Genomic DNA, 20,519 nt, shown 5'->3' with positions numbered 1-20,519 from the left:
TTCGTAAGCTAACTTTTCCCCATAGAAATGCATTGGCCAGTGCTGATTGGCCAGAGTACGGAACTCGACCAATCAGCGCTGGCTCTGCTGGAGGAGGCGGAGTCTAAGATCGCTCCACACCAGTCTCCATTCAGGTCCGACCTTAGACTCCGCCTCCTCCGGCAGAGCCAGCGCTGATTGGCCGAAGGCTGGCCAATGCATTCCTATGCGAATGCAGAGACTTAGCAGTGCTGAGTCAGTTTTGCTCAACTACACATCTGATGCACACTCGGCACTGCTACATCAGATGTAGCAATCTGTTGTAGCAGAGCCGAGGGTGCACTAGAACCCCTGTGCAAACTCAGTTCACGCTAATAGAATGCATTGGCCAGCGCTGATTGGCCAATGCATTCTATTAGCCCGATGAAGTAGAGCTGAATGTGTGTGCTAAGCACACACATTCAGCACTGCTTCATCACGCCAATACAATGCATTAGCCAGTGCTGATTGGCCAGAGTACGGAATTCGGCCAATCAGCGCTGGCTCTGCTGGAGGAGGCGGAGTCTAAGGTCGGACCTGAATGGAGACTGGTGTGGAGCGATCTTAGACTCCGCCTCCTCCAGCAGAGCCAGCGCTGATTGGCCGAATTCCGTACTCTGGCCAATCAGCGCTGGCCAATGCATTCTATTAGCCCGATGAAGTGGAGCTGAATGTGTATGCTAAGCATACACATTCAGCACTGCTTCATCACACCAATACAATGCATTAGCCAGTGCTGATTGGCCAGAGTACGGAATTCGACCAATCAGCGCTGGCTCTGCTGGAGGAGGCGGAGTCTAAGGTCGGACCTGAATGGAGACTGGTGTGGAGCGATCTTAGACTCCGCCTCCTCCAGCAGAGCCAGCGCTGATTGGCCGAATTCCGTACTCTGGCCAATCAGCGCTGGCCAATGCATTCTATTAGCCCGATGAAGTAGAGCTGAATGTGTATGCTAAGCATACACATTCAGCACTGCTTCATCACACCAATACAATGCATTAGCCAGTGCTGATTGGCCAGAGTACGGAATTCGGCCAATCAGCGCTGGCTCTGCTGGAGGAGGCGGAGTCTAAGGTCGGACCTGAATGGAGACTGGTGTGGAGCGATCTTAGACTCCGCCTCCTCCAGCAGAACCAGCGCTGATTGGCCGAATTCCGTAATCTGGCCAATCAGCGCTGGCCAATGCATTCTATTAGCCCGATGAAGTAGAGCTGAATGTGTGTGCTTAGCACACACATTCAGCTCTACTTCATCGGGCTAATAGAATGCATTGGCCAATCAGCGCTGGCCAATGCATTCTATTAGCTTGATGAAGCAGAGTGTGCACAAGGGTTCAAGCGCACCCTCGGCTTTGATGTAGCAGAGCCGAGGGTGCACAAGGGTTCAAGTGCACCCTCGGCTCTCCTACATCAGAGCCGAGGGTGCGCTTGAACCCTTGTGCAGCCTCGGCTCTGCTACATCAGAGCCGAGGGTGCGCTTGAACCCTTGTGCACACTCTGCTTCATCAAGCTAATAGAATGCATTGGCCAGCACTGATTGGCCAGAGTACGGAATTCGGCCAATCAGCGCTGGCCAATGCATCCCTATGGGAAAAAGTTTATCTCACAAAAATCACAATTACACACCCGATAGAGCCCCAAAAAGTTATTTTTAATAACATTCCCCCCTAAATAAAGGTTATCCCTAGCTATCCCTGCCTGTACAGCTATCCCTGTCTCATAGTCACAAAGTTCACATTCTCATATGACCCGGATTTGAAATCCACTATTCGTCTAAAATGGAGGTCACCTGATTTCGGCAGCCAATGACTTTTTCCAATTTTTTTCAATGCCCCCGGTGTCGTAGTTCCTGTCCCACCTCCCCTGCGCTGTTATTGGTGCAAAAAAGGCGCCAGGGAAGGTGGGAGGGGAATCGAATTTTGGCGCACTTTACCACGCGGTGTTCGATTCGATTCGAACATGGCGAACACCCTGATATCCGATCGAACATGTGTTCGATAGAACACTGTTCGCTCATCTCTAATCATTAACATCTTCATTTTTAGATTTCTTTTTCCCTGTGTCCTTAATAATATAATAATACATTTTATTCATATAGCACCAACATATTCCGCAGTGCTGTACAGTTTGTAGGGTTCAAGTACAGACAAAAAGATACATTACAAAGAAATAGTCGCTTCCCACAATGGGACTGAGGGCCCTGCTCGCAGGAGCTTACAATCTATGAGGTAGAGGGAGTATCCTTCTATCAATCCCATGCACGGTATCACAAGGGCAGCTACAGATAGTATGTTCTCTGCCTCCTGAGGAGCATTGGAATTATTATTTTCTCTATATTATCCTAAATATCATAAGTATTTAGTTAGGGAGGCTGAGTGAATTTGTGTTCTTATCCCCTGTGGAGAGCCTATGTGTAGCAATACATCATGCAGGAAGTTCTGTAGCTTATAGAGAGGCAGATAGGCATGCATTTCTCCGCAGGTCATAATGTAATCACATGACCCAAGTGAAGGATCCATGAATTTTCACATACAAAATAATAACTAAATAAGTTAATATTTGTTTTAATATATCTATCTATTTTTTTATTTATTTTTTTGGGAGGGGGGATAGATACATGCACATTACCATAGTGTTACTTTAATCTAAACATGAGAAACATATGCTTTACAGAAGGTTCTAGCTGCGCCAAAGTTAATATCTTTTCCATGTATTATAACAGCACTGTATTCTAATAACACACTGCCAGCATTTTGAGATGTAACTGCTTGAATAACAGAACAGTCATTTTTCTCAACTGAAGCAAGCTTTTGGCTTTGTAACATTTCCTCTCTACACATTATAATCATCAAACTATATCAATGGGGTTGTACTATCAGGACTACTTCTGATCATACTCCCTGATATAGCATATGGACATCATAGAGGGGGCTTACTGCTCTGGTGGATATTTGCTTTTCATTGCTCCATGCTGTTTTCTGCAGATCACTGATGTGGCAGATGCAATTGCATGCAGAGTGATGTAGGGTCAAGCTTAGATTCCCAACTCTCCGTAAGTGAGTAGTGTGTTGCAACTTCAGTTGTTATAATACTTTTTATATAATTTCCTTCATCCATCTGTGGGACACCAATTTTCTGCATTTGAAACATGTTTTTAATGTCTTACTTCTAGTTAACACACTAGGGCAGATTTATTAATCCTGTCTACAATGTATGCAGCATAAACTTAGATGAGACAGTCAGAAGATGTGCCAAATTTAACAGTATGGTACATGCTGTTTGATAGATTTGAGGCATCTTGCAAGAAGTTAGGCAGGTTTCTCTTATTTATAACAGGTTTTGGTTGGCTTACTTTATTTGACTTGATTTTTTCTCTAAAACTGTGGCATACATTGTTAACAAATGTGAAACATTTTAGTTACCAATAATGTCACATCCCTTTTCCTACACACTTTAAAGAAGTGTTTAGTGAGTTGCAAAAAGTGTCCTAGGCTGAGGCTCCATGCTGAGGAACACCAGCTTTATTTCTTACAGATTTTACTCCTGGCTTTGGTTCAAAAAACTAAATCTGCAGTGTGAAGGATACCACCCTACCAAAGTGGCTTTGGCACACCTGGTGATCACCCTTCTTTCTTACTTTCCACTTGTGCCCCGTGAGTGTGTCCGGGTCTTATAAGATAATATGAAATGGGCTTTATAAATTTTATATATTTATTAACCCGAGTGGGTCAGTATTAGCCACTCACATATACAGAAATATATATCAGTGGATGACAAGAATATACATAATACAATTCATAAAATAAAGTGGAAATAAATCTTTCCTTTGAAGTTTGGCTCAAAGACAACCGGTCTGGGTTATGTGTAGTCAGAGCTCTTTCAGTACACAACTCCAGGATCCCCTTGCTGGTATAATGATGTTGCTAATTGAGCCAGACCTGGAGCCACAAAGGGCTTTGATTACAGAGCAGTCATCCCACATTGCTGAGGTTAAACCGGTTTTGTTAACAGACACAAACGCCACCCTGTGTATGAGAAGTCCGGCCAGGTAATAACTCGCCAAGGCCAAATACATAATTATAAAATACATAGCTGGGAGTCTCTTATCCTCATATGCAGCAAAAAAAAAGAAACTTTAGGATATCTTAAATAAAATAAAAGAACAGATAAGTTATTTTCTGTCCTCTAGGTCTATACTTCTTTTCACACAGGAAATACCTGTTCAACTAGTCACTGACTGAACTGGGTTGACAACTAAGTTTAGTGATTTGCTGGGTGGCTATTTCCAGGCATTGCATGAGTGTTTGAAGCCTGGACTGTGAAGTAGGGACCAATGGGAACTCGGGTGGTGACAGAATGGAAGCTGCGAGGGAACATGGCGCCATACGCTATGCAGTTCCTGCAGCCACAGCTGCTCATTAGTGGCAAAACCAAGCACAGGACCTCCACTGACCAGAAATTGATGACCAATTGGAATATGGTAATTCCAGAACACCCTTCTAAACTATAAACAACACCATGTACTGTAAGTGTAGCATTGCCTAACAATTTAAAGGGGTTGCCCAGGGAGTGTTATTTTACTTGCTTGAAGTTCCTGGTGTTCCAGGTTGGGACTGACCCGAGGTCAGGGTCATGTGTTTGGAATGAGCTTCCTGACTCCGCTTCAATTTTAACAGGTAGTTACCTGTGCTATGGGGGATGGCTTTCCTATAGTCTGCTAACCTCAATAGTACAGCTAACTGTCTGTGAAAGGAGAAAGATAAAGGACTGACCTGGGGGCCAGGTGCTGGTTATGATCATGTTGCAACTAGGTACAGCATGAATAAAAACCTTTGAGGAAGCAAAATAAGACTCCCTAGACAACCCCCTCTAAAGACTGTTCCATCTAGGGGCCACACAGTGGCTCAGTGGATAGCACTGCAGCCTTGCAGCACTGGAGTCCTCGGTTTGAATCCCGCCAAGGACAAAAAACTATCTGCAAGGAGTTTGTATGTTCTCCCCGTATTTGCGTGGAATTCCATCCCATACTCCAAAAAGACATACATTGTGAGCCCCTATGTGGGGCTCACAATCTACATTAAAAAAAAAAACAAAAAAAACCCACACTGTTCCATCTAAGGCTGAGGCCCCACATTGCAGAAATGCAGTTTCTTTTGAGATTTTGTTGTGGTTTTTTGAGCCAGAGCCAGGAGTGGAATGAGCTGAAGGTAGATGTATAAGAGCTTCCTATATATTTTGTATTCCTTTTGTAGCCATTCTTGTCTGGCTCAAAAAAAAAAAAAAAAAAAAATCTGTAAGAAAAAAAGCTGCGTTCCTGCAACGTGAGGCCGCAGCGTAAAACAGAAATCACCAAGAGCTTTTAAGGAGCAATAAAACTTGTCCAATCATGTAGTGATACAGTAATAGGAGAATTATGGTGCTATAATTTAACAATTTGCCATTCAGAAATCTATTAAAGCCCTCCTGTGGAAGTTGTAAGGCTCGCCATTAGTTGCCCTGAAAATAAATATTTTTGTTATTTAGGTGAAAATGTATGTTGTACTGGAAGTCGCTGATTCCTAGATGGAGGAATGTTTCATTCTATTTAATATTAAAGGTTCATACTTTATAGTTTCCCTCAGCTTCTGTACTGTATGTTTGTTTCTGATGTGGGAGTTAAGACTACACTTAAGACTCTAGGTAGCAGAGCCATTTAATTGTATGGCGCCAACATGCCAATCTCATTATGAATCACTGTTAGAGTGGGAGCACATCAAAGTCCTGTATTGCAAGTCATAATAGGTATTACATGAATACACACTTCCCACACACCTCTCATTGCACAAGCCAAAGACCTGTTTTCAGACACGGTGCAGGTGCAAATCCAACAGTCACATTTAAAGTGTTCCTTTCAATCATTCGATATGTTAGTGCCAGATCTGCTATGCATTTTGTTAAGATGCTTTACATAAACCACTGAAGCAAAGTAGTTTCAGATGTCCTCTTGACATTAAATGGGATCATTCAGCTTGAACCTTTTCTTACTTGTTCAGAGGATTTTCAGGCTGTTTTTGCACCCTACTTTTTATCAGATTATATAAAAGATACAGAGGTACAGAGATATCTAATTAATGATGTCATAATAACATCTGCATCTGAGAGGGGATAGAAATAGTATCTATACAGAAAAACAAGACACGGGTATAATTATTCATTTCTGCCAGTATTCATACTTGGGTGCAGCTGGCAGTATTTCACAAATAAGTAAAATGGTACTGTTTCGTTACCCCTTACTGTGTACAGTGGTACAACTGTATCTCCATAGTAAGATTACAATCATGATCCTATCTACTTTACATAACACAGGAGATAGCTGGAAACAAAAGACTGAGATCTTCTCCATTGACTTCTACTACTTACCTAATATAAGGCAACATATGTACATACATCTGCACTTCTGTTCTTACAAACAAGCCTTGGATAAAGACAGAACCACCTGAAAACTGTATATAATGTCACTGAAGAAACAATTGGCGAGTCAGTAATAATCCACCACCGTAAGCAATAGAGTCTGTCAAGCGCAACCGAGCAGATATTTTCTCTTTTCTTCTTTTGGGGCTTATCTGACTATAGTTTTTTAGCTCTTCTAGTTTCCTATATTATCCTATTAGCATCTCTTACATTGGGCTGTATCTCGTACTACTGCCAGTAGAACCAAGTTCTTCTTATTCACAACTTGTAGACAATTGACCTGAATGTCAGTTAATAGGCTGTATATATACAGGGTGGGTGGTCTATCAGAGGAGGAAAACTAATCTTGCGTGTGTGGCAATCTTCTCCTAACACTCTCCACCCTAGTCCAGTTGACATCCAACTGTCTCATGAACACTGTTGTATTGGACGCAAACCCACACTTGCTCCATTCACTGCTTGAATCAAATGGAATAGGGCTGGGTATGTGTCCTCTGCAGATTCATTCACAATGGGGAAAACACTCCATTTTCTCAAAATTGGAGAGGGTCTCAGCAGTCAGATTGGAACCAACCAACAATTTATTTTCTATCCCATGGATAAAGGCTAAATATTTTTTAAAGGGGTTAAGCCATTTTATGACATATACATAAAATCACTGTTTAGCATTTATGTAGCTCTGATCAATGACAAACACCAGGCTATATGCCACAAGGCACATTATAAGAACATTGCTTGTTTACTATCAATAACTGCAAAGTGTCAGAGACATGCTATTTACAGACCCTTAAACAGAAGAAGCTTCACTACAGCCCTTTCAGGGCCTTTCACAAACCATTTCACAGATTAGCAGTTAATTGGCTTTAGGGTCGGAAAATCTGAATAAAATGAAATAAAAATTTTGTAGATTTGGAGAAAAACAACTTTGAAGTCTGGAAGCCTTGCTAAAGTAGGATGTGAGATGTCACAGCAGTAGGAGGATCAACTCTCACTGTATGGGGTGACATAGGCAGGAGATAGCAAAGCAACCGCAGTGCTCCAGGCAGCTGAAGGCCCGCCCCCAGTGCACTGTTTGCCTTATTTGAAACAGTTGTTTTTCTCCAAATCTACAAAAGTGACATTCATAGCAAATGTACAGTATGTATTTATGTCTGTAATGTGCTCTGTAATACAATGGAGGCAGCCAACTATGCTTGGGGGAAGTGGTAGACTCTTTTTAAAGCTTAGGCCCCACATTGTGGAAAAACTGCTTTTTTTGTTGCAGATTTTGTAGCAGTTTTTTGAGCCAAACCCAGAAATGGCTACAGAAGTAATAGGAAATATAAAATAAGTGCTTCTCCCTTCTGCTCAATCCTGGCTTTGGCAATGTGGGGTCTTAACATAAAACTTATTTATTTTTTTATGCTGCCCCGTGTCTTGCATGTTAAAAAAAAAAGTGAATCTTCAATTCTGGCCCCTGACCCTGTGATCTAAGAATATGACTAATTAATATGTCAGTCAGTAAGTCTTAAGTAAATTAACTTGAGGGTGGATCTGTAATGATGGTTTCACACACAAAATATTGGGTGACTTCATTATTGTTTTGATGCCACTTTCTGGCAGAAACAACTAGTCACGAACTAAAAGTGTTGCAAGTCGTGTTTTTGACCTTAGCACTTAAGAATGTGGACTGAGCATAAGGTGGGGCCACCACCCACATCACATTCATCATTATTCTCGCCACAAGTGGAAAAACTGAATAACAAAATCTATGCGAGCAGAAGGGAGAAGCACTTATTTTATATTTAGCATTACTTCTGTAGCCACTTTTGGGTTTGGCTCAAAAAACCACAACAAAAAATGCAGCTTCTCCACAGTGTGAGGCCTAAAAAGGAGTCTACCACCTCCCCGAAGCAGGACTTTTCCGTCTGCATTTTTTGGGCAGAAACCTAGTGGACCTCATTATAATCTATGGGGTTTGTGGGTTTCTGCGGGTAACCACTTTTTAAGCGGATTGGGTTTTATGTTTTTCAAGTCCACAAGCAGACCCAAAGAATGGAAATGGAAGTGCAGATGTGAACCTAGAGTCAACCAACATATACAGCAAATGTGACTTGTATAGTTTGTTTGTTTTCCTTGTTCCATTGGAGACTTACTTGCAGAAGAAGGTTCAGTGTGAACAGGGGGAGTAGAAGGGAGAAAAGATGGGTAGCCCACAAAGAAAGAACGTAGGGAGCGTTCGGATAGAAGCGGTGAGCGCTGAGATGGGATATTCTCACAACTGCCCACACTGTTGTGAATCTTGAGGTTCAGAGGCTTGTTCTTTTTCTTTGTTCTGGAAGAAAGATAGGAGGAAAAACAGGGGAGAAAAGGACACAAGAAAATGTAATGTTAGTTGAAATATTAAAAGAAAGCTAGAAGGGAAATGTTACAGTAGTTAGAAGCAAGATTGATAAAAATAAAAACACAATGAAGTAAGGTACACACAATAAGTAGAACACATGTACAACTCACAAGGAGAATACCTATGAAAAATGGAGCAATAATAAGTACTGAGCTTTGCCATGTTAACTATGGATACAGACACTTGGAGTTAAAAAGGTTCTACTGATCAAGTCTCAGAGGTCTCATACAGGTTTTGATACCTTAAAGTGTATTATTTCAGAAACCAATAGTGCAGCTGATATGAAAACTATTAATATGCAATGGTCACTGTTCACCTCCATACACCAGGAGTTTCTACATCAAGATAAATTCAAAGTCATGAAAGTCTATGGAGAAGGGAAGGGGAGAAGCATAGCAGACAGAACAGAGATTCAGGCACTGCTGAAGCTTGAAGTTGAGGGTCTCCTCACACAGGTGTGTATATAGTGAAATATTATGAAGCTCTATATGGAGCTTTGACCCCGATTTACTTTCTGCTCTGATTGTTCCTTTTCCTTCCCGCTCCCTTCTAGGCTTCAATGAGCTAAGGTGATAAGGTTATGTACAGACATATTCTGATATAGTCAGGGGGGTAACCAGAGAAAACAGCGTTTTCCCTCAAAATATGTTACAACGGTTACTATTTTCACCACTGAGTTATGAAATGAACAAAAGATCTTTAAGAGTGTAGGTACTCCTTAAAGGCAAGGGATTTTCTTCTACGTGTATTTATGACCAAATTGAAGTTCGGTTCTGAATTGGTCGTAAATCATCCTAGAAAATAATTCAGAAGAGAAGAGGCAGAGACTGGGGATTGAGCTGTCAGATGGATGTAGTGTATGGCATTCTTTAGTTTGCTTTGTACGATGATACATACCACAGAAGCCAGTTTAAAGATTTTAAATAAAACCGTATTACAAAATAATTTTAGCAAAAAATGAAAAAGTTGCAAAAATTTTTTAAAACTATAGTCAACAATATTTAATACAGTTGACACTTATCCCGTAGCCATGTGCTGCATTTAAATGCTTTGGAGTTGGTTACTTCTATTCTCTAATATTCTTCTTTTTGATTGCTCAGAGGCAATCTGAGGTTTGGAAAACAAGGGACATGTGCCAATATGTGCTATTGTCAGGAAATATTATTTCAGAAAGAATTGTTGAGGCTTGGAACAAACTTCCAGCAGATGCAGTTGGGAAATCTATAGATAAGTGAAAATAAGAATGCCTGAGATAAACACATATCTATCTTAAGATAAAAAGGAAATCTATGGCAACTAGATGGATCCTGTGGTCTTTACCTGCTGTCATTCTTCTTTCTGTGTTTCTAAATAGAAGGCATAAAACTAAGAGTGAGGGTGTATTTATCAATTGCTCAATTTTGGGGTATTTTTTTTTTTGGGCATGTACCTTCTGTGGTTACTATTTCTGTGAGTCTAATTTACTTAAAAGGAGTAAGAAGGTTATCTGCTACCCTGCCTTTTTATATCCCAAGCGAATTTAGCATTAGGGTGTAAAATGAAATTTTAAAAAGTCTCCTGTAATTCCAGTGAGAGGGGCTTCTTCTCATTCCCCCTCTCGCTACCCATTGCTAGTACAGAAACAACGGGAGGTAGTAAGAGGGAAGAGCTCACTGCTAATGGTGACTGTGGCATCTAAATGGGTGTAGAAGGAGGAGGCTGCCCTCAGTGGATCCCATATCATATAATGCATTCACAATGTTTTTCTACACAATATAATGTGTACAAAAATAGAATACTCACCTTGTTCTATTTTCATAAAGCTGCCTGTAGGATCTGACTCTAGTGCTGTCTCCAGCCACCCTGAGCCAAATTCGGAATGGTGGAGGATGAAGCCAAGTTACACCTTTGTATTAAACTAATATCAGGACTAGAGATGAGCGAACAGTAAAATGTTCGAGATTCGATATTCGTTTCGAGTAGCCCCTCAATATTCGACTACTCGAATCGAATATCGAATCCTATTATACTCTATGGGGGGAAAATGCTCGTTTCAGGGGTAGGCAACATTCAATCAAATTATACTTACCAAGTCCACGAGTGAGGGTCAGACTGGATCCTCCGAGAAGTCTTCTCCGTGCAGCCTCCCCACGGCATCTTCCGGCTCTGAATTCACTCTGCCAGGCATCGGGCCTGGGCAGAGCTGACTGCGCATGTCCGCACTACAAGCAGGCATGCGCAGTCTGCTCTGCCCAGGCCCGATGCCTGGCAGAGTGAATTCAGAGCCGGAAGACGCCGCGGGGAAGCTGCACGGAGAAGACTTCTAAAGGTAGGAGAAGAACCAGCGTTGATTGTCCGACTGTATAGCATTCAGCCAATCAATGCTGGTTCTGCATCGAACTTTTCCATTCGAATACTCGATCAAGTACGAGTATTTTGAATACTGTAGTATTCGATCGAATACCTACTCAATCGAATACTACTCGCTCATCTCTAATCAGGACCCACATCCCTCCCCGCTGCCATAAGGCCCAGTGCAGGTAGGTACACTGTTCTTCCTATAGTTAAAGTGGCTGTATGCTGAAATGAATATGCCCATATGATGCCTGCCATAATGGCATCTAAATATTAGACTTGTCATTATCTTAATAATAATAACTTGTATCATTTACACTTTACATAATTGCGCCATGGTGGCACGGTGGGAGCTTCTTTCAAATGTGATGCCACTGCTGTGAAATGTTTGGGGCTTTACTACGTTACCCAGGCCATGGAGTGCTCCTCAAGCACTGCATTTTCATTGTGTTTTTTCTGCAGAATTTTTTGCCTGTGTTTCATTATCTGGGGACTTAGTCTGGTTTCACACTGTGGGGCACATTTATCAATCCAAGTCTGACACTTTTCTGTCTACATTTGCGCCAAAATATATAGCGCACAGCATTTACGATATATTTATGAACAGCGTGCACCAGAAAGAAAATTAAAATATGACAGGCTAGACACTTTAGAAAAATGTGCACCAGAATGGCCACGGTAAAGAAGTGTCTCACTTTACGACACATTTATGAAACATGAAAGAACGAATATGGTGCAGATTTCCTGTGCAAAGTAGACCAAGTTTAAAATGGTGTAAAGAATTTGTGCGCCAAAAGTTTCTGTCGTGCGCCACATATTTGCCTCAATAAGTGAGAAATTGTCTGCTTATGTTATCCCATTATGCCTTGCACCAAATATTTGTCTCTATTTTTTAGCGCCAAATATTTGTCTCATGGTGAGAGAATTTTGGAGCTTCTAGAAGCACTCCATATTTATGAAGGTCAGTATGACAGATTCATAAATGCATGTAAAGCTATGAATGGAATTCGTAAGTGGGGAGTGCAAAGATATATATATATATATATATATATATATATATATATATATATATATATATATATATATATATAAATGTGCCCCAGTATGGTTTTTTTTGTGTTTTGAGTTTTTTTGCTTTTTTTAACACATTTTTCAGCGTGATTTTTTTTTTTTTTACCAAAAATTTTAGAGCTAAATGCTCCATTGAAGTCTGCAGAAAAATAGAATTTGCACTAGCTTCTACACAAATCTTTGTGGCAGTGCTTATAGACCAGTGGAAATAAGATTTCTTCCAGTCTAGAGGCATTGTAAAAGCTTTCTGTCATTGACATTTCACTGTTATCAGCTCTGAATACTGCATATAAGTGGATTTAACACAGAATTTTCAATTACTATCACTACCAGTCATATAATAGCTAAATAATATGTCAGTGCGGCTCCCACAGTAAATACTGTTGCATCATTTTGATATCTAGGGTGACTTATACAGAAAGGAAACATGAATTCAAATGTACAGGTGAATGTCCTGCACTTGCAGGTCTACATATGTATGTGTGTGCATGTATATTTGGTATATAGTGTATGGAAAGTTTAAGTATTGTTCTTACTTTGTCTCTTTGAACCTGTTTCATTTCCAGGTGTTAAATATAATGTATCTTTGTATCCCAGTAGGTTGATATAAACATATTGTTAGTGAAGTAGGAGCAGAGCGTATTAGAGGGTTTTCACGTTTTACAAATGTGTAAATTACTATTTTTCCATCAGAGAATTGGACAAACTAAGTAGGAAACCGGGGAATTAAATAACCTGTGTAAAAGTGCTTAATTTATGTCAAGTCTCAAATATCAGAATTTGCTGAAACTATTGCCTTAGTGGTCATTCCCCTGTGTAGTGAATGATGAATCCACATACAATTTATTGGAAGCTTTACTTACCGCATACATACTATATACATCACAAACTTGCATGAAAGCCTTCCACGTGAGAAGTTTAATATTACATCCCTGCCCTGGCAATCCATGCCCCTTTTAATACAAGACAGTATCTCGCTGGCCTTAGAAGCAGCCAATTGACATTGCATGCGGTTATTTAATCTATGAAATACAAGTACACCCAGGTCCTTCTCCACCAGTGACTCTCCCAGCTTTACTCCCCTAGGACATAGGTTGTATGTGGATTATTTTTACCCAGTTACATAACGTTACATTTATCCATCTGAACCTCATTTGGCATGTGGATGCCCAAACACTCAGTCTCTCTAAGTCTACTTGTAACCTACATAGATCCTCCATAGACTGCACTGTGCAACATAGCTTGGTGTTATCTGCAAAAGTAGAGACAGTGCTATTAATCCCATCTGTTATATCATTAATAAATAAGTTGAATAACAGCAGACCCCAAACTGAACCCTGAGTTACACCACTTATAATAGAGGACCAGTCTAAGCTGCAGTCATTGATCACAACTCTCTGGATATGATCCTTTAACCAGTTTTCAGTCCAATTACAAACTATATTTTCCAAGCCAATGGACCTGATTTTACCCATTAAAGGGATTGGCCACTTTCAGACCAATATTGAAAAACATATGTACAATAAAAAGATATACAATTTTCCAATATACTTTCATCACATGAGCATGAACTGTAAATCACATGACCATGGTCAGAGTTTTATCCTCTAGAAGTAACAGAATGAATAACGACAAGCAGGGATCTAGAAAACTGTGAGGAATTGATACAGAAAGTATATTGGAAAATTGTACAACTTTTTATTGTACATTTGTTTTTCAATATTGGTCTGAGAGTGGCCAACCCCTTTAAAACATCTATGAGGGACAGTGTCAAATGCCTTTGCAAAGTCCAGGAACACTATATCCACAGCCTTCCCACTGTCCAGTCTTCAACATGCCTCATCATAAAAGCAAATCAGGTTAGTCTGACAAGTTCTTTTCTCAGTAAAACCATCACTATAATAATATTAATATTATGTACAGTCACATACACCTGAATATAGTCGCATAAGAGCCCCTCAGTTTCCCCACAATGGATGTAAAGATCACCGGTCTGTAATTACCTGGAGAAGACCTAGAGTCCTTTTTGAAAATAGGCAACACATTAGTCTTTACCAGTCCCTTGGCACTTTACCAGTCACTAGAGAATCCTAAATATAAATAACACAGGGTGTAAGGAGACTAATGTGGTATACACTGAAAAAACCCTTACTAAAATATGCCTTTTATTCGTTTATTTAAAATTCATCCCTTAATCCCCCTTTAAAAACCATTCAATAACCTTGATAAAGATTGAACAAAATCAATCAGAGGGACAAGCTAATGCCATGTGGGCTATAGAGTGTGCTTCTACACTGAGTCTGGATACTGATTTAGCTATCTGCAGTCCAGTCTGCCAAGCACCCTTTAACTCTATTCCCTCTCTTAATGTCCACGGCTACCACAGCATTAGAAATGAAGCCAATGCACAATATTGCTGCCTGAACATCATAGACCTGGGAGGATTGAGCTATGAACCAGGTGTCCCTATCAGTTGGCTTGGCAAAGTGAGACCTGTCATTCCCATGTATTGCTCACACACCCCAGAGATCACCCCCAATATTCACTCCCCCTTGAGTCATATAGATGTATGATAAATGTGCTCAACGCGTTTCCCTGCCCTACAGTTAGGATCAGTTTCACCGCTACGATGTGCGGTGAAGGGTTGGCCCCGCTACTAAGGGATTGACTTTGATTTTGTTTAATCTCTATGAAGGTTATTGAACGGTTTTTAAAGGGGGATTAAGGGTTGAATTTTAAATGAACGAATAAAAGGTATGTTTTAGTAAGGGTTTTTTTGTTTTTTTTTGTTGTTTTTTAAATGTAGATTGTGAGCCCCACATAGAGCTCACAATGTACATTTTTCCCTATCAGTATGTCTTTTTTTGGAATATGGGATGGAAATCCATGCAAACACGGGGAGAACATACAAACTCCTTGCAGATGGTTTTTTACCCTTGGCGGGATTTGAACACCAGGACTCCAGTGCTGCAAGGCTGCAGTGCTAACCACTGAGCCACCGTGTGGCCCCTTAGTAAGGGTTTTTTCACTAGAGAATGCCTAAGAATTAAGAATAGGGGTACAGCAATGATGAACTGAGTTCTTTAAGTACTCATGGGGGTAATCCATCTGGATCCGGAGCCTTGCTCCCATTTATTTTGTTTAGCTTGACCTGGACCATTTCTAGGTTTATCCAGTTTAGTATATTGGTTGATGTATTACCAACATTGGTGACACCTATATCAACTACTCCTTGTTCTTCTGTATATACAAAATTAAAGGACTAATTCAGTAGATCTGCTTTTTCCTACCCCCGGTAACCAACTCTCCATTACCATTATTTAGGGGACCTGTTCTGTCCTTTGGGGGTTTTTTGTATTTATATATTTAAAGAATTTCTTGGGGTTAGTTTTACTTTTCATAGCCGCCTGTCTTTCATTATGTATTTTAGATGATTTTATTTTCCTTTTACAGATTTTATTAAGTGTTTTTAATTCTTAAAGGCTACAGCTAACCCTTCAGATTTATATATTTTTTAAATGCCTGTTTTTTATTGTTTATTGCCCTTTTAACCAGAGCTGTAAGTCATGGGGGGTGGTTAATTTAAGATGTTTATACTTGTTCCCTATTAGTATACATGTTGCTATATACTTACTCAAAGCAGATATAAAAGTCTCCCACTACTATCTCTATCACTATCTGGTAATAGCTGCTCCCAGTCTATATCCTGAAGTGCAGCCCTTAGGGCTAGTTCACACGGGGAACAGTTAGGGCCTATTCACACGGAGTAAACGCGGCACGCAATGTGCAGCATTTATGGGACGTTAGCGCCGCGATTTTGATGGTGCATGTTTGCTGTCGCGTTAGCGCCGCATAAACGCGCGTTAACACGACCGCAAACATGCACCATCAAAATCGTGGCGCTAACGTCCCGTAAACACGGCACGCAATGTTTACTCCATGTGAATAAGCCCTTAGGCATATTTTGGTCCTGATTTTGACGCGTCAGAATAAGGCCAACATGCGCCTGCCACGACTGTCGCGGCTTCCTGCTCCAGAGTAGGCCCAAATGAATGGGCCTAGTCTGGAGGGTGCTGCCGCGAGGCGGACACCAGGGCTGAAACAGCTGTGGAATCCGTCTGAAGAAAGGGCAGCTCACTTCTTTTTTCCATGAGCGGGATCATGCCGCTCACAAAAAAAAGTAAGCTAGCCGTCTGCATAGACCTCTATTGTGAGGGGGCGGATTCTGACGTGGATTCAGCACCAAAATCCACCCCCTCTTGCCCCGTGTGAACGATCCCTTAGTTCTTGATTGGCCTTTTTATAATTAAGAGATTTTGCCATTCCAACCTTTGTTTGTTTTTTTTACAATTTAAGCAGAATCTGATTAGATTTTGTTCACTATTACTAAGGTTTTCACCAACAGTGAGATTTCCAGCAGGTCGTGTATTATTAGAGATGATCCGATCCAGCACAGCATCCCCTCTAGTTGGATCTTCTACAAGCTGGGCCATAAAAATGACTTGCAAAAAGTTGATGAATTTCCTCCCCTTTACAGACAATTTAGGACCATGACCCCAGTCAATATCCGAGCAGTTAAAATCTCCCATCAAGACTTCCGTTCCTGCTTGTGCGATCCACTCAGTTTCCTTATACAACTGACCCTCTAACCTCTCGGTTACATTGGGGGGTCTATAGCTTATGCCAAAAATTATTTTAGCAGTGGTCATATCCTTATGCAATTCCACTCACAAGGATTCCACATCCTCACAATCTTTTTCCACATTTTCACTCATATTTGCCTCTTTCAAACTCACTTTCATGCTACTGTTAGGGTTGTGACATTTGCTGTGGCCCCTTTAAGACTGACAAGTGCTCAGAGACAAATTCCCCTTTAAGAAATTGTGTCGTTTACGCCTCGTCTGGTGAGTTGATTACAATTCTGTTCTCTGGCTTCTGCTCATTCTTAATCAATTTGTGGCACATTCCTCTGTGTTGTCAACTCCAGTCTCGGATTCTGCCAAGTCCATCTCCACCACTAGGAGCTCTGGTGAAAATATCCTGAGACTGGCTTTGACTCATACTGGGTGTGTAGCAGTTTGGTTACGGTTTTTCTGCTAGTAGCTGTTAGGTTCAGTTCTGCTGCTTCTCTCTATTCTTACTACTCTGGACCCTGTACCTGCCTCTGAGCCCATAACAGCCACATCTGACATACATATACACTCCACCTCCCTTCCTTTTAGCACTGTCTTTGCGAAAGAGTATAAAACCAGGAACGTTAACAGCCCAGTCAAGTGAGAAATCTAGCTAATGTGTTCTGTACATGGGACTCCACTCTATGACATCAGGTTATATGGAAATTGACTGATGCTGCCTTTTTATCCCTATAAACTCTGCAATGTGTGCAATTCAACTAGGCCTATATCTGATGTCTATGCCCAATGTAACTCTCCCAATACTAGTGAGAGATCTCACCTGTATCTTCCTGCTTTTAAAATATATTGATTGAAGAATCTGTTGACCTCCATAAAGACATGAAAACTGCCAAGAGAAGCAGCCCATGCCAGTTCGTATCGTAATCTTCTTACCATCATTAAAAGTTATAGCTTTCAGGTGCTGGTTTCTTTGTGTCAAGGACGTAGGACACATTGCCATGAGACATTTTATCTAAATGGTTACATTGTGATTAAAGTGCACTAGAAGTGAAAATCTTTTTTTTTTTTTTTTTTTTTTAAATCATAACAAAAAAAACACCCAATAACATAACTATGACAATGCAAGAGTTAAAAGTAGAAGTCAATGCTTTATCAGCTGACACAATGGGCAATGAATCAATATATTCTTCACAGAAGCTAATTCAACAGCTTGTTTTACTGTGATTAATACTGTACATTTTTCTATCCATCAAACTAACAGGTAATTGGCAAGTCTTCTAAGAATATCCATCATATTAGGAAATTCCAGAAATGGGAAAGTCGGCACTATCATTCAGATCTCCAGCCAGAAAGTGTTCTACCATAGAGATCATTACATGGCATAATACCAAGCTGCTCCATTCTTTTCATCTCTTCTCTTGTTTGGGATCAAAAGAGTGAAACTGTAGTCATCCTTATATAAAGAGGACATAAATACAGGTTACTTTAGACGGGTCATTGCTTTTAACCGGCAACAAAAAGCTATACACTATGCATTGATATTTACACTATAAAACAGATTTACAGATTTTTATGTTGTGCTAGCCACTTAAGGTGCCCATGCACAAAAATGCAGACCCTTTATACTGGAGGTATAATAAAGGCTTTTGTTGGGAAACTGGTGCAAAACCCACAGCCCAAGGTCACATTGTTACATGATTTTCCCTAAATTCGGTCTCTTTCCAATTTATGTTGTCACAAAACATAACTGTGATACTCCTGTATTATAGACACTACACTATGGCGTAAGATGACATCTATGTATAGATGTTTACGACCCCATTATCCCACAGGACATGATGACTTTATCCAACTCAGATAAACTTTATTTAACCACTTCTGGACCTCCCATAGAGTATAAACGTCCAGGAAGTGGTTGCCTAGTTTTGACAGGACGTACCGGTACACAGCAGCTTCATGGAGATTGTGCAGCTGCTAAAGCTGGGAGCCAGCTGTGACTTCAGCCGGAGCTCCCAGAGAGAAGGCAGGGAAGGTTTATTCCCTTCCCTGCCTTCTTGATCGCTGTGTATACACGGCTATGGGCGCCGCCATGATGCGGACGCCCTCTGACCCGGCGGTCACGTGATCCGCCGGGCTCAGTGTCTTACAAGAGCCCGGATCAGCTCTGTAAGTCTAAAGAACAGTGTGCAGGAGGCTGGATTCCTCCTGCAACTGAGGCTAAATGTAGCAGCCTCAGTTATAGGGGAAATCAGCCTTCCTAACAAAAAAAGAAAAGTGATCAGATGTCCCCAAAGGTCTCTTATGACCTTATGGGGACACAATCTGAAAAAATAAAATAAAAACATAATAAAAAGTTAAAATAGATAATAAAATAATTTTTAAAAAATTATACTCTGCTTGAGGAGATATCTGTTGACTTCTGGCTACCGTCATAGCTCTCGTTGTTTTAGAATTTTGCCACAAATTAGATTTTCTTTTTCCTGGCATGTTTAAAAGTAGCAACTAACAATTTGGATTAAAGGTGTTTTCCCATCCAGTATCCAGTATGTCAACACTGCCTGGAGTAGATCAGATAATATGCAAATGCATGTACACAATGGACTGAGGGTTAGCTGTGTGTTTACAGAGAGACCTGGCTTCTTCAGAACCTGAGATAAGCTGCTGCAAGAGTAGTTTAATATATGTGAACATAAACTCATAACAGTCGTAAAGCCATGTCATTTACCAGGATAAAAAGTAGCCTATGTGTTATTCGAGGTTACAAACTATCTATGTGCCAAATTTCATTCAAATCTGTTCAGCCATTTTTGTGTGATTGAATAACAAACATCCAAACTTCCAAATGTATTATATTCATAGGATAGGATATAATTATGTATACACAGCATGGCTGCCAATACAGAAAAGACAATAAGTGCATTGGCACTACCAAGCATATCCCAGTAAAATACTATAATTTCTTTGATCCTGGAAACTAATCCAGTAGGTTCCATAAAGCATAATAGGCTATATACCCCTTAGTAGAAACCTTACACTGTTTATAAGAGATGATTTGCCTTCACCTTTTACCACCTCTATTAAATTCAGTTCCACTGAATTTGGCACAGTGGGATTTTTTTCTGTGGTTACCACCATTCCAGAGAAAACAGTACAATTAGTTTTAGTGCCGGAAATACTATTTAGGCTCTATAATGCTAAATAAGTGGTTTCAGTCAGGGGTGTGATTCTGAGCTCTGACCCCTCTGACTGAATAGTGCCAAACATCTCAAAATCACACCCCTACTTCCTGTGCCTGCCTGAGGCCACCCAGTTGACAGTAGAAAATTAGAATATTAGGCACAAAATCTAACTGCTCTAATTACTCAGGAAGGGTGGGGGCTGCAGAAAAAAATTCAAATTACCCTAGAATTAGTGGAGGGACCTCTACTAAATGATGTAAAGAACTGAAATTGGTGGAAGGTGGCTGCTCAGTAGGATTTTTTTATTTTATTTTATCACCTAAGTCATTGGCAATACTTACAAAGTCATTCTTGCCAATATGTACACACCAGCAATAGAGGGTCAGATGAGACCACAGATTGAGGAAGAACTTAAATGGCAAATTGGCAAATTTATGAAGTTTTTGTCTAG

The 20,519-nt window shown here is 40.6% G+C and overlaps 1 protein-coding gene across 2 annotated transcripts in view; it reads right to left on the bottom strand.

The window, feature by feature from the left end:
• KSR2 (kinase suppressor of ras 2) overlaps positions 1–20,519 on the bottom strand; it is a 360,999-nt gene that overhangs the window by 165,503 nt on the left and 174,977 nt on the right. For both annotated transcript variants that reach the window (XM_075273321.1, XM_075273328.1), the window contains exon 5: positions 8,603–8,781. In XM_075273321.1, the coding sequence (XP_075129422.1) occupies positions 8,603–8,781 (179 nt within the window). The remainder of the gene's footprint in view (positions 1–8,602; positions 8,782–20,519) is intronic.

This window comes from Leptodactylus fuscus, chromosome 1, assembly GCF_031893055.1.
Source record: "Leptodactylus fuscus isolate aLepFus1 chromosome 1, aLepFus1.hap2, whole genome shotgun sequence".
NCBI lineage: Eukaryota > Metazoa > Chordata > Amphibia > Anura > Leptodactylidae > Leptodactylus > Leptodactylus fuscus.
The sequence above is the reverse complement of the archived record's forward strand: the minus strand, read 5'-3'. Positions and strand labels throughout refer to the sequence as shown.